This window comes from Rattus norvegicus, chromosome 18 (genome assembly GCF_036323735.1).
Source record: "Rattus norvegicus strain BN/NHsdMcwi chromosome 18, GRCr8, whole genome shotgun sequence".
Taxonomy (NCBI): Eukaryota; Metazoa; Chordata; class Mammalia; order Rodentia; family Muridae; genus Rattus; species Rattus norvegicus.
Genome location: NC_086036.1, coordinates 34474166 through 34489416, shown reverse-complemented (window position 1 = coordinate 34489416; position 15251 = coordinate 34474166). Strand labels below are relative to the sequence as shown.

Genomic DNA, 15251 nt, shown 5'->3' with positions numbered 1-15251 from the left:
TCCTTGGTTCCTTTTTTTTTTTTTTTTTTTTTTTAAAGATTTATTTATTCTATATAAGTACATTGTAGCTATCTTCAGACACACCAGAAGAGGGCATCAGATCTTATTACAGATGGTTGTGAGCCACCATGTGGTTGCTGGGATTTGAACTCAGGACCTCTGGAAGAGCAGTCAGTGCTCTTAACCACTGAGCCATCTCTCCAGCCCCGTCCTTGGTTCCTTTTACAGGAAATATGTGATAGACTATTGTCTTGCTTTTAGTTGAGTTTTATTTCTTATGTTGTCGGGGTTTGTTGTTGTTGCTGCTGTTTTTGTTTGTTTGTTTATGAGAAAGGCTCTTATGTAGCCCAGGCTAGCATTAAGATTGCTACATAGCCAATGATGTAGCATTAAATATCTTGTCTCTGCCTTCTGAGTGCTGGGATTGCAGGCATGTTCATGACACTCAGTGTTAATGTGATGGGGCAGGTTTTTTTTTTTTTTTAAAGTATCTGAGTACACTGTTGCTGTCTTCAGACACACCAGAAGAGGGCATCAGATTCTATTACAGATGGTTGTGAGCCACCATGTGGTTGCTGGGAATTGAACTCAGGATCTCTGGAAGCGCAGTCAGTGCTCTTAACAACTGAGCCATCTCTCCAGCCCATTTCCTGTTCTTAATGCACCTTCTTACAATGTTAGTTAGAACAGTTTTTTGATTTCAGCCTTTAAAACTGCTGTGGTATGTAAATTGTACCCATATGACTGCTGATTCTACAACAGTATACACACACACACACACACACACACACACACACACACACACACACGCACGCGTGCACGCACGCACGCACACCAATACAATGGAATGGTGTAGAATAAGGTAGAATGAGTGTGAAGCTGCAGGCCCTTTGTTGCCTTATGTAAGTACAGGTCCAGAGCTGCGTGGTCTTCAGGAAGTAAAGACAGGAGGATCACTATTACTAACTCTATGCCAGCCTGACTTACAGAGTGAGATATGAGGCATTCTAAAAGGAGAGGGAAACAGACAGACAGACAGACAGGCAGACAGGGGAGATAGGCCCAATGTTGTCACATTTTCTAATTTTTTTGAGGCAATCGGGAATTTTTTTTTACTTTAATTTGAATTCATGATTATACAGATAAGTAGAATTCTATCTTCTTGATTTGACATTTTGTTTATTACCTAATTTTTTGGTCATTGAAAGCAATGGTTTTGTGTAGCGGTTCTCAACCTATGGGATAAGACCCCTTTGGGGGAGTCATATCAGATATTTACATTATAGTTTATAACAGTAGCAAAATTATAGTTATGAAGTATCAACGACATAATTTTATGGTTGGGGGTCACTGCAACATGAAGAACTGTATGAAAGGATCAAAACATTAGGAAGGTTGAAAACCAGTACTGTAGTGTTTTACTAGTGTAAATAAGGTAGTGTTTGGTAGGTTTCTTTTTTATGTTGCTTAGTTTGTGCATATGTACATGTGTGTGTAACGTGTGTTTTGCAGTATGTATGGAGAACAACTTTTGGAAGTCATTTCTCTCTTACCACATGAATTCTAGGAATTTAATGACAGTTGTTAGACTTGGTGGCCAAGTGCCTTCACCTGCTGAGCCATCTTGCTAGCCCATTTTGGACATTTTGTAGCTCTTGCTATGGGTCTTGATACTGTTTTTCTCAAGAAATACAATGTCACAAGCAGTACAGGTGTTAGTATACTAAGATTGCTATTGTCAAGTTGGTATTCTCATTTTAGATTATTTTTAACCCTTTTTTTAAATCATAGAATAAAGATTTTACTTTTTCTTTATTTTATTCCGTTTACTTAGTGGAAAAATTATGTACACGTATGGTAGAATGATAAAGAATGATGCTTTATATTTAGCAGTCCCTCACAGACTCCCCATTTTTGTTGTGAGAGCATCTAAAACCGTTTTGATTTTTCACTGTCTCAGTAGCTGCAACAACTGCTTTGTGCAGATGCAGATCTCGGGGGCATCCATATACTTTTCAGTGGGAGCTTCTTAACCTTAAACTTTCAATATTACTTTAATTTTCTGTCACTGCAGCTGCCTTTCTTTACCTTTTTGCTGTTCTTTCTGCAGGAAATCCTTGGGGCTTCACTTTCTGCACCCCTGACATGCTATAAGGTGATCTATGTTCTCCCTATGCTGACCATTAAGGAGGATAAAGGTATGCACTTTGCTGTTAGAATGCTTTGCTAGTCACCTTCTGACTGTATTAGTTAATTCCATTCTGTCTTTTATAAGGCACTGGGGTGGTCACAAGCGTTCCTTCTGATTCCCCGGATGATTTTGCGGCACTCAGAGACTTGAAGAAAAAGCAAGCAAGTGTTCCTTTCATGTCCTTGTTTTTAATTCAGCATGGTATGTTCCAGGTACTGCGGAGCAGCTGGGAGACAAGGCTAAGAACATACATGCTTGTCTCTGGACTGTTTCCGCTCACCTGGTTTTTAGGGTTGGGATGTTTGTGGTTAGACTTTTGAGGACAAATCTATAACAAATTTGAGAAGGCTGTCTGTGTGGTAAGTGTGTGTGCCCCCACACAGAGGACAGAGTGGCACACCTGTGGTCACTTGCAGAACCTGGAGCTAGGTTGGTAGCAGGTCTCAGGGGATTCTCTTCCCCACCTTGTGCAGTGCTCGGGTTACTAGGATGCCTGGCTTCTCACATGTGTGCTGAGGATTTGAACTCAGGTCCTCATGCTTGTGCAGCAGGTGCTCCCAGCCCCAGGAAAGCCTTTCATCTTCATATGTTCATTACAGCCTTAACCGGAGTGCTGTGTGGATGTCTGTGTGCATTGTCCCTCTGACTGCAGTTCTCCAGGCATGTTCAACCTGTGGCCTGTGAATTACATTTGTCACAGGATAGCTGTGGATGAGGCTCAATGAAAAAAATCATAAACTAATTTAAAACATGAGGTTTTCTTTGCAAGTTGATTACCTAGTTCTTAATCTGGAACTGTATTGATAACAGGTTTTGTCATAATGTCAAAATATTGGACATGCCTGAAGGCCATTCACATTAAAGTAAACTACTGAGTTTTAAAAGGCCACAGGAACCTTGATGAAATATTTGATAAAGTTAATTATTCTTTATGGAGAGAACAAATAATGGAAGAGAAGTTTAAAGCCAGGCAAGCGGGAGGCTGAGACAGGTAGACCTTAAGTACAAGGCCAGCATAGGCTACATAGTAAAGGCTTGCCTAAGGGCGGGGAGCGGGGGTGGGGATTGCGTATGCTTTTCTTATTGATTGTAGCAGTAACAACATTGAGCATTAATATTAACTTCTGAATTTTCTGTAGGCCTTACGAGCAAAGTATGCAGTCAGAGATGACATGGTCCTGCCCTTTGAACCGGTGAGGATATGAATGTATACAGGCTTGACACATCTTTATCAGAGGGGAAAGAGGCATTTTCATGTTTTCCTTGTAACAAAAATAAATAATTGGTAGGGTTTCAAGATAAGAGAGCGAATTTTCATACTTTGATTTGTTAATTTCCTATTGTACATAACTAAGAGAAAAATGACCAGTACACATTCCCTTCTACTCACCGCCGCAGTCATGGCCAGTGCAGTTTCATAGTACGCTGACTTAGTATGATTAATTCCCTGCATTGTAAAGATAACACCAGGCCACACCCAACTCATGAATATTTATTTTGTAGCCTTGCAGGCTGCTTAGTGTTTGTTGATTTCTACCTTCAGAAGGAAGGTCAGAAGACTGAAGAGTCTAGGAGTGAACTTGGATGTGATCCTTAGCACAGGAAAGACTTCAAGAGTTTAACATAAACGTGAAACCATTCATAAAAATAGTTAACATCTCCGGTTCTTGCCCTTTAGTTATTCAGTGAGCTGTGAGGCAGAGCGCGAGCAGGGGCTGCATGTGCTGCTCCTGTGGTAAGGGTGCATACATCCGTCTGCAGGCTGGTGGTTTGTGGGCACTGAGCGTGTGCCACTGCCTGGTGATGCTAAAACCCAAGGCCACTTTGCAGAGCGTGAGTGGCAGAGGCCCATGTCCCACGGGTTGTGTCTGCTTTCAGCATGAGTACATTCTGGTGTTCTCTGCAGGTGCCAGTCCTTGAAATCCCAGGGATTGGAAATCTTCCTGCTGTGACCGTTTGTGACGAACTGAAAATTCAGAGCCAGAATGACCGTGAAAAACTTGCAGAGGCAAAGGAGAAATTGTATCTAAGAGGATTTTATGATGGTGTAAGTCATAATTTTTATTGTTTTTATTTGTATGCTCTGAGTTAATTCTTTGCTCTAGAGTTAAATTTTCCCACTAAGTAAGAAGTTGAAAGATATCAGGCCTATAGCGGCCTGTAGCAGGCAGGGTTGGATAAGAGGAGCCTGAGTGGAATATATTTGGTTCCCTCTAAACCACCAGAATGATCATGGTACAGTGTTTCTCAATCTTTCTAATGCTGTGACCCTTTAATACAGTTCCTCATGTGTAGTGACTCCAACTATAAAGTTATTTTGTTGCTACTTCATAAGTGTAATTTTGCTACTTTAATGAACCTGATATGTTGGATATCTGATATGTGATTGCCAAAGGGGTCATAACACAATGCACAGGTTGAAGACTGCGAGTATAGAAGAATTGTCTCCATGTGGATGCTTGAGTATAGGAGTGAGTGTATCTTCCTAGCTCTGCTGTCATTAGCTACAGCCACAGAAAGACAAGTGGACTAGACCCAGTTATATTTACAGAAAGACCAATGTTATATGTTATCATCAGTTGTGTCAATCGTATCAAAAGAAAGTTATGGCTATAATAAATGTGATAACGTTATTCTAAAAATACTTTGGGTTTGACGAGGTAAATACATTCAGGGAAACTTGAAGCAAATTTTAATTGATTTGTATGTTTTTCCCCCTCCTCCTTGTAGGTAATGCTAGTGGATGGATTTAAAGGGCAGAAGATCCAACATGTAAAGAAGACTATTCAGAAAAACATGATTGATGCTGTATGTGCTATCCTGTCTTCTGGAGGCTGTCTGGGAAAAGCAGTTAACCAGTTGGCCTAAGAGTATTATTAGCACTTGTTATGTAGTAGGATCTAGCACTGTATGAAAAACAGAGCAAGGCATTACAGCAGGAAACAGGCCTATTTGAGCTCATTTATTTACATGTCCTGTCATAGGGATGAGATTGTGCTCCAAGGCTGAGGTGTGTCCTGTGTTGTCGTGCATCCCTGTCATCTCAGTGTCTAGGAGGTAGAAGCAGGGACATTCAATTTCATGGATAGCCTGGGCTATGCAGATCCTGTCTCAACACTCCCCTCCTCCACAACAAAGAAAACCAAAGCTGGTATGTGCAGGGCTCACCCAGAGAACACTGGCAGTGTATCTGGCAGTGATCACTGGAAGGGAACTTTGGCAGTGTATCTGGCAGTGACCACTGGAAGAGAACTTTGGCAGTGTATCTGGCAGTGACCACTGGAAGGGAACTTTGGCAGTGTATCTGGCAGTGACCACTGGAAGAGAACTTTGGCAGTGTATCTGGCAGTGACCACTGGAAGAGAACACTGGCAGTGTATCTGGCAGTGACCACTGGAAGAGAACACTGGCAGTGTATCTGGCAGTGACCACTGGAAGGGAACACTGGCAGTGTATCTGGCAGTGACCACTGGAAGGGAACTTTGGCAGTGTATCTGGCAGTGACCACTGGAAGGGAACTTTGGCAGTGTATCTGGCAGTGACCACTGGAAGAGAACACTGGCAGTGTATCTGGCAGTGACCACTGGAAGAGAACTTTGGCAGTGTATCTGGCAGTGACCACTGGAAGAGAACACTGGCAGTGTATCTGGCAGTGACCACTGGAAGAGAACACTGGCAGTGTATCTGGCAGTGACCACTGGAAGGGAACTTTGGCAGTGTATCTGGCAGTGACCACTGGAAGAGAACACTGGCAGTGTATCTGGCAGTGACCACTGGAAGAGAACACTGGCAGTGTATCTGGCAGTGACCACTGGAAGGGAACTTTGGCAGTGTATCTGGCAGTGACCACTGGAAGGGAACTTTGGCAGTGTATCTGGCAGTGACCACTGGAAGGGAACTTTGGCAGTGTATCTGGCAGTGACCACTGGAAGAGAACTTTGGCAGTGTATCTGGCAGTGACCACTGGAAGAGAACACTGGCAGTGTATCTGGCAGTGACCACTGGAAGGGAACTTTGGCAGTGTATCTGGCAGTGACCACTGGAAGAGAACACTGGCAGTGTATCTGGCAGTGACCACTGGAAGGGAACTTTGGCAGTGTATCTGGCAGTGACCACTGGAAGGGAACTTTGGCAGTGTATCTGGCAGTGACCACTGGAAGAGAACACTGGCAGTGTATCTGGCAGTGACCACTGGAAGAGAACTTTGGCAGTGTATCTGGCAGTGACCACTGGAAGGGAACACTGGCAGTGTATCTGGCAGTGACCACTGGAAGGGAACACTGGCAGTGTATCTGGCAGTGACCACTGGAAGGGTCCTTTTTTTGCACTGCTTCGCCTTTTCATCTTAGAGCTACTTACCTCTTAAAGTTTGACCGTCATGATATAGACACAGTGGTCTTTATGTTAACGAATTAAAGAAACAAAGCTGGTGATTCTGGAGAGATGACTCAGAGGTTAAGAGCACTGACTGCTCTTCCCGAGGTCCTGAGTTCAATTCCCAGTAACCACATGGTGGCTCACAACCATCTGTAAAGAGATCTGATGCCCTCTTCTGCTGTGTCTGAAGACAGCTACAGTGTACTCATATATATAAAATAAATAAATCTTTAAAAAAGAGAGAGAGAGAGAAACACGAGTGTACCGCTAACCTAGGTGCCGGCTCCATAACAGCTCCATAACCAAACAGGCTCGGGGGGAGGCTTGAGGTCCAGTCTTGGAATCCATACTTGTGTGATGATGCATGCTGATATCCAGCCCTGGAGAGGTGAGACAGGCAGATTCCTGGGGTTCACCTCACTAGCCTGGTTAGTGAGCCCCAGGCCAGTGAGAGATCCTGTCTCCCAAGGGAAGAAAAGATAGATGGTCCCTGAAGGATGCTGTCTGTGTGCGTGCGCGCACACACACACACACACATACAGTGCACACTAACATTTACATTGTCCTTCCACATTCTTTTTAGTTTATCTTTGGAGGGGACAGCTTTCAACTGTGTTGCTTATTTTAATATGGACATCCATCTGTTCCTCTCTCTTTTCTGAGACATTGTCTCACTTTGTTGTCTAGGCTGTGTACAGACTTGTGACAATCCTCCTTTTCCAGTCTCCCAAAGGGTGGGATTACAGATGTGAGCTGCTATGCACAGCTTTCTCTAATAGATCTCTAACCTAAATGTTTATGATGTAATTTTTTTTTTTTTTTGGGTTGGTGGTTTTGTTTGTCCTCTGACTCACAGAGATCCGTCTGCTTCTACCTCCTGAGTGCTGGGATTACAGGCGTGTACTACTACACCTGGCTATGTTTTGTTTTGTTTGTTTTTTTTGGGATGGCCTCCTAGTATAGCCCAGGCTGACATTGAAACCATCATCTTTCTTCATTTGTTTGATGCTTTTGCATGGACTTCAACCTAGGGCCTTTTATATACTTGCAACCTCTCTCCTACTCAGCCACACACACACCCCTCTCATCGCTGCGGGAAGCTGTCACTTGCTCAGCCAGCCTCAGCTGGCCTCCTTCCTGCTGGAGCAGCCCTCACTCGCTCAGCCTTTTCTTTTCCCCATTCTGCTTGTCTTTGTGGTCAGTCCATCTCTTCATCTTCTTTATTTCGAGGTACTGGAATTTTTAAAGGGAGTTACATGTCTATTTCTAATTCACTGTTTACAAACCAAAAACACAGCTATTTAGTTTAGATTCAAGAACTGAATTTTAAGTACAGAGCAGTGAGTTATTTTGGTAATGATAATATAGGATTTTAGTTTAAAAATTATCCTAGCTTAAAATGCTTGGCTTTACAATGTATTAAGAGATATTTACATCAAGTAAAAAAATAAATAAAATTGGAGCCCATGTGGTGGTGCATACCAATCTCAATACTTGGGAGGTAGAGGCAGGAGGATCAGAAGTTTAGGATCATCCTCTGTTACATAGCAGATGTGAGGCTAGCGTAGGCTAAATGAAACCCTGCCTCAAAACAAAATTAAGTAAATTGTAGTTATTTTTCTATTTAGAACTGAATTTGTAATGTCTCTGAAGCCTATAATAATTTTTTTAATGTTTAATCTCTATATAATATAGATTTTCTTTCTTTTATTTATTTATTTTTTTTAGTCTACTTTATTCATAGATGGTTGTGAGCCACCATGTGGTTGCTGGGAATTGAACTCAGGACCTCTGGAAAGAGCAGTCAGTGCTCTTAACCACTGAGCCATCTTTCCAGACCCCTAGATTTTTTTTTTTAAAAACAGTAGTATCATGCATTTAGTTTTTCTTACAATTTTCTTTGTATTTTTATAACAGAGATGGAAAGCTCTCATAAGAAGCCCAGCTCTCGGGTCTTGGAGACACTGATGTTTTGAATATTTTACAGTCTAGCCTTTTCAGTCCAGGCACTTTTTGGAAAAAACCTTTGTCCTCATTTGAGGGGGCCTGTTGTGAGGTTCTGTGCTTGTTTTTGTGGGTATCTGCCTCATTCCATCCCTGCCTGAGCTCTGACAGTAAGACAGGTGGATTCCAAACTGAGGTGTTGATTGTGCTAGAGGTTTGCAGAAGTAATGAACCCCTTTCCTGGTAAAGAGAAGGGAGGGTGCGGCCATCCACAAGACAAGCAAGAGTTGCTAAAATTCCTTGGCGGGAATTTCACCTTTGCATTCTGTTGCTCTTTCCTGAAATAACGTGGGAGATGCTCAAATCTGTCCCTCTGCCCTGCTTACCTGGAACTCACCCAGTCTTTCACTTAAGAAAAACACGTCATCGTTGCAGAGGTCTCTGTGTTTTGCAGCTGCCCTTTTGTAAGAAGCACTTTTCCCAAATAAAACAATTTTGAAAAAAAAAAAAAAGATGAAGCCCAGCCCTCAAGCTGTAAGATTAGAAGGGGCTAGGATGATGAGTAGTTTGTGAAGAGGTCCAGTTGATGAAGTGCTCAGAAGCAGGACTGCAGGGAAAGACACACAGCACCAGCCTGGGGAAGGGAAGACTGGCTTGGACATGACACCTGCCCTGTCTTTATTTACCTTCCTTTAGGGAGATGCGCTTATCTACATGGAGCCAGAAAAACAAGTGGTGTCGAGGTCTGCAGATGAGTGTGTTGTGGCCCTGTGTGACCAATGGTTAGTCCCGCTTATCACAGGAAAATTATGTGAGTCACTTTGGTCGTTTCTGATGTTAAGAAGAGCTTGTTCTGTTCACTCCCAGGTACTTGGATTATGGAGATGAGAACTGGAAGAAACAGACATTTCAGTGCCTGAAGAACATGGAAACGTAAGGTGGGAGAACCTGAGAAAGGTGCAGGGTGTGGCTAATGAAAGGAAGGACACATCTGGGCTTTTGTTCTCCTTAGATTCTGCGAGGAGAGCAGGAAGAATTTTGAAGCTTCCTTAGACTGGCTGCAAGAACATGCCTGCTCAAGAACTTACGGTTTAGGTCAGCAGACTTCTTGTACTTGTGCTTGAATGACTGTGTTAGATGGACAGAACGTGCACTATTTTTCACCTTTCCTACCCCTTCTGGTGTTTGCTAAGCAGGATGTGATGGGTTTTGGTGAGAAGAACCAGGATGTGGTTCCCTGTCACCTACCTAACGCTAGATAGAGCCTCTCTGACCCACATGGCCTTTCATTACCATCTGCTTGCTTCTTTGTATGTTTATCTTTGTGTGTGTGCATGTGAATATGGCGTATGTATAGGTCTATGCACATCCATGAGCAGGGTGTGCATGCCTCTGGTGCATGTGTGGAGGCCAGTGGAGGAAGTCTGGCTCTATTTTATCACTTTCCACCTTGCTTCTTTGAGACAGTCTCTTGTTGAACCTGCAGCTAGGCTAACAGCCAGAACCCCAGTGAGCCTCCAGTCTCTCCCCATGGTGCTAGGGCTAGGGGGTTCAGGATTTCACATAGCTGCTGCAATCAAGAGTTCTTACTTCCCAAACTCTTGCTGACTTCTTACTTAGCAAACCCTCTCTACCACATGATATTTTTATTAAAGGACCCCAGAGGTTCAGTCAGTTTTGGTTTTGTATACTTGTTTTACCTTTATAAATTATTAAAGTAGATTTTAGGGCTTCTTAGGGTTGGGGATGTAGCTCAGTGGTAGAGTGCTTGCCTACTATGTGCAAAGCCCTTGCTCAATTCCTGGTACCACAAACGAACCAAAATAACAATAATGCACACCAGAACAGCAGCAGAAGGTCCTAGATAAGCAGCCTTGAGGATGTGGCTTTTGGTGGTGAGTCTCAGCTTCAGTCAACATTAACTGTTTTCTTTCTGTGTTGCAGGCACGCGTCTGCCTTGGGATGAGCAGTGGTTGATTGAATCCCTCTCAGACTCCACTATTTACATGGCGTTTTACACAGTTGCACACCTGTTGCAGGGGGGTGACCTGCAGGGTCAGGCGGAGTCTCCACTGGGCATCAGGTTGGTACATAGTTAAGGAAAAGATGCTGTTTAACGGCCCATGTTGTGACATTTTGGCTTACATATTTAGAAGTTCATTCTTTTACGTTTATTTTTCTCAAGAATTTGGCTAGCGAAGGGCATTCACTTTTAATCTCAGCATGTAGGAGGCAGAGGTAGCCTTTCTCTGTGAGTTGAAGGCCAGTTTAGTCTAGTGAGATACTGTCTTTAAAAAAAAGAGTTAACAGTCTTTTGTTATATTTTGCTTTTTACTGTGCAGCTGAGAAAGATGATTAAGTCAGTCCTCCTATGCTATCATGGCTTCTTGTTCTTAGGGAATCTGTTTGTTCTTGTTTGATACTATAACTAAAATTTTAATAATGATTAGGTGACCTGTTTACTTTATTTCAATGCAGACCCCAGCAGATGACGAGGGATGTTTGGGATTATGTGTTCTTCAAGGATGCTCCATTTCCCAAGACTCAGATCCCAAAGGAAAAGCTGGATCAGCTGAAGCAGGAATTTGAGTTTTGGTATCCAGTGGACCTTCGAGCCTCTGGCAAGGATCTGATTCCAAATCATCTTTCATATTACATTTACAATCATGTGGCCATGTGGCCAGAACAAAGGTAAATGATCAAGTTTATGAGGGTTCATGTACTGATAAGCAGTAAGGATGTCTTAAGGCTTCAAGTATCTTAAGGAACGGCTATGGAGGGTTAGTTGGATTTGTTACAGTGTGTATTAATGTGGAATGTGTGCTTCTCCCTGACTTACGTCAACAGCCTGAAGAGTATGCTGTATATATTTCAGGTCATCAAGGGCACTGATCTGCTCGGTGCAGGAGTGCAGCAGTTTAAGACAGGTTATAGAGTGCATGATGCAGTGTGTGAAGATAGCAGGGTGCTCATGACCTTTCTTTCATCTACCGCTGCTTGGTCCACTTTACTTTGCTATTATGGTTCTTTTCTGGTTTCTTTTGGAACAAATGTTCATACATATTCTGGGAATTAAAAGCTATGTCTATATTCATGCAAAGGTATATATGCTCTTCTGTTTCTTTTGCATAATTGCATATTTTCAAGATCTTCCTGATCTTGTTAATAGCTGAGCCCTGCTGTATTTCTGTTTTCATAACTTGCAGGGCCAATTCTTGGGTTCTTTTAGTTGCTTCCTGTTGAAAACAGGAGCACAGCACAGGGAGCACTTCTGTGGGATAAGCCAAGCCCTGTTTCTGAACCCTAGAACTGCGAAGCAAAATCCACCCACAGTTGTAATGCACAGTCTTGTCTCAACAAAGTGCTCATTGTTAACATTTACTTCAGGGTATCATGGAGATCGTAATTCTACTGTGCTTTTTGTTTTCTGTCTTGCAACTTGTGCCTGTGAAGCGACAAGTGGCCTGTATCCGTTCGAGCAAATGGACACCTGCTGCTCAACTCCGAGAAGGTGAGACTCTGGGCAAGGCACTTCAGCTGAGGGAAAAAAGGAACAGAAATATGAATTAGTTAGAATTAAGAAAAGATATCTGAACTTTTTTAGGACCAATAGCCGAACTAAATTTTATAGTCCTGGGGTGTGCTAGGATTCTGGTATTAAGAATGATTTAAATTAGGACTGGAGGAGAGAGGTGAAGGGAAAGAGTGGAGGACAGCAGCATAGAGATCTTAGAGCTGTGACCCAGGAGAGAATGCCCGGGGCTCTCTGTTTGGTACTGTGACCTACAGCTCTTGGGACACAAGAGCATTTGGAGCTTCAGGGGTTTCTATGTGTCTTGAAATCCTAGTACCATTCCCGCCAACTTGGCTACCTCCCAACACTACTTTAAGGAATATTGTTCCTTTTGCTGACTGTGTAGGATTTATCTCAGTAAATCGTCTCAAGTAAAAAGTTACACAGACTCCCCTCACCTGTCCCTCTAATGCCTGCTCACTAGAAATCTCACACACACACACACACACACACACACACACACACACACACACACACACACCCTCCCTCCCTCAAAAGTGACTGTATATATTTCTGCATTAGCAACTTTGGTTTCCAGTGAATGTTAGTGTAACAGAATATTAACAGCAGGGTTGCTGGTCTAAGTATTAGAGTAGGAGCTAAGACATGCCTCACACCTCTCAGCTGACCCATGCATTACAGCTCCAAGGATCTCATGCTCTCCTCTGGACTCTAGGCATGTGCATGCTCACACACATTCAAACCCTCACATAAATACTCATAAATAAAAATGAGAACAAATCTTTATAAGTGTGACAGTGGATATATAGGCCGAATAAACAGCAGATGGTACAGGTTACATTGTACCCTGTCAGATATAGACAGAGCCCTAAAAGCCAAAGGTGATTTTAGAAGTCCTTCTCTTGGGTGGGTGCAGTGGCACATGCCTTTCATCTCAGCACCAGGAGGTAGAGGAAGGTGGTGGCTCTTTATGAGCTCCATTCCCTCCAGGGTAACATCCTGAGAGCCTAATAGAATATGGCATTTCCTTAACCTGTTGTGAATGCTGCTTCTCTAAATGCTGCTGATGGCCCTCAGGAGTGAGTCTTTTCTGCTCCTAATGACTTTGGGTCAGCAAGGCTCTTCCCTGTGTAAGCCAGTGTTCCCAGCCTTTCAGAGGGCACAGTGAGACCCTGTCCTAGTTGCTCTGTGGCTGGGAACCCAGACAGATCCTTGGTTGCCTCAGCCTCAGTGCTGGCCTCTCTTTAGTCGTCACCTGCTCTGTCCTTCCATTTTCAGATGCTTTGGCCTTGACCAAAAGCAGTGATCTGTCATGACCACTGATTAACTTGATTTGGATTATTTTATTTATGTAAATTATTATTAGCTCCTGATCTTTGCCTTTTTGTTTTTGTTGTTGTTGTTGTTGTTGTTAGATGTCAAAATCTACGGGAAACTTCCTCACTTTGAGCCAAGCTGTTGACAAGTTTTCCGCTGATGGTGAGTACATTTTTATCCTAGCTGTTACTCAGACATGGCTGCAGAAGATAGGCTCAGGTTGTTGCTTATTTTTTTACCTTTAACAGAAATTTAAATACTCATGTTTTCTTTGCGGATAAGCAGCACAGTGTGTAAGTTAAATCACGAGGATTGCTCATATAATCTATTCAAGAAAAATTCGAAGTATTTTGAGTCTTTTAAGATGTTTATGTATGAAGTTTGTGTGAGTGTGAGCGCACCAGTACTGTGGCGCATATGTGGACATCAGATGATAGTTTTTTTTCACAACATTGTCTACAGTGAACAGATGACAGCTCTTTGGAGTTCATTCTCTCTCTACCTTGCTTTGAGGGTCTCTCTTGTTTCTCTGCTCTGTGTGCTTCAGAGTAGCTGACCAACAAACTTGTGGGTGATTGTCCTGAATTCTCAGAAGCTCCACAGTCCGTGAGGCTGACCAGAACAGTGATGTATGGGTGGGAATGCTGTAGAAGGCAGTTTGACATGTGCATCTCCTCCCTCTAGTAAAGCCATAGTAGTTGCTTTTCCATTGGAATTTATGACTTTTTCGGTGGCTGGGAACCCAGACAGATCCTTGGTTGCCTCAGCCTCAGTGCTTGCCTCTCTTTATTCATCGTCTGCTGTGTCCTTCCATTTTCAGATGCTTTGGCCTTTGACTGTCATGACCAGGTTTTTGTCCTGGATTCCAGTACCAGACATGAATTTCCTCTTTTAGAGCAGGCCTTAAATCCAAATGGAAGGCTGTTGGTCTTACCCATGACAGCTGACTACTATTGCACAAACAGGTACATCTTGCCTAGTATGTTGGTATTTTAGCACACAGGGCAGAGAGCCAAGCAGGAACTGTCACCAAGCAGTGACAGTTCTCCACCAGCAGCCTTCATGGTCACCTCAGGCACTACAAAAGCCAGTCAGCAGGGTATGAGTTTCCCTTTGAGTCCCAGCTAATTTCTCCATGTCCTACGGTCAAGCATGCACATATAGTATCTTTGGCAATAGTTTCTTACTGTCTTGTCTGGGTATACAACCACCAGCTCTAGTAATGGCTTTTATGATTTGTGGGGCCGTAGGGGCTTTCCTGGCCGACAACTCACAGGAAGGTACCCCATCCCTGGCACTGGTGTTTTTATTTAATAAACTTACGGCCCATGGGAGTGTCTTTTCACCCATGTAGGGGTATATGTTGGATTTATTTTTCCTTTTAATTAACCTAGCCCCCACTGGGTTGCAAAGTAGTTAGAAGTACCAATGTACCCGATGTTTCTCCAATGGCTTTCCAGATCTGCAGGGCACGCAGGTTTGCATTATGCCATCTATATAACAAAACCTCCAGAGGATTGGCTGGACAAGGCACATCCTGAGCCACCATCTTGTAACAATTAGGTTACAACGATGACCTTGGCTAAACATTCTGAAATTCTGCTGTCATCTGTCCTTAGCAAGTGTCAGGTGGCCTCAGAGCGTCACAACTAAGAAGACAACTAAAGTTGAACACAAGCAAGGTCTAGTACATCATGGGTATTCCATTCGTTGGATCAGTTGCTTCCTCCACAGATCAAGGTTGGATATGCAGCTTAGATAGGAGACAATAACTTAATTAGCTCCCTCTAACCCTTTACCCCGTTCTTTCTGAGCCGCTACATTTCTGTATCCTGGAGCTCTTCCATGGAGTCTTTTACATTTCTCTATACCTGCTAAACTCAATGG

The 15251-nt window shown here is 43.1% G+C and overlaps 1 protein-coding gene across 3 annotated transcripts in view; it reads left to right on the top strand.

Moving 5' to 3' along the window:
- Lars1 (leucyl-tRNA synthetase 1) overlaps window positions 1–15251 on the top strand; it is a 54464-nt gene that overhangs the window by 17614 nt on the left and 21599 nt on the right. For all 3 annotated transcript variants that reach the window (NM_001009637.1, XM_006254672.5, XM_039096707.2), the window contains 12 exon segments: window positions 2111–2198; window positions 2276–2352; window positions 3331–3384; window positions 4098–4238; window positions 4922–4999; window positions 9209–9294; window positions 9380–9445; window positions 9525–9607; window positions 10457–10595; window positions 10991–11203; window positions 11966–12023; window positions 13463–13526. In NM_001009637.1, coding sequence (NP_001009637.1) covers window positions 2111–2198; window positions 2276–2352; window positions 3331–3384; window positions 4098–4238; window positions 4922–4999; window positions 9209–9294; window positions 9380–9445; window positions 9525–9607; window positions 10457–10595; window positions 10991–11203; window positions 11966–12023; window positions 13463–13526 — 1147 coding nt within the window.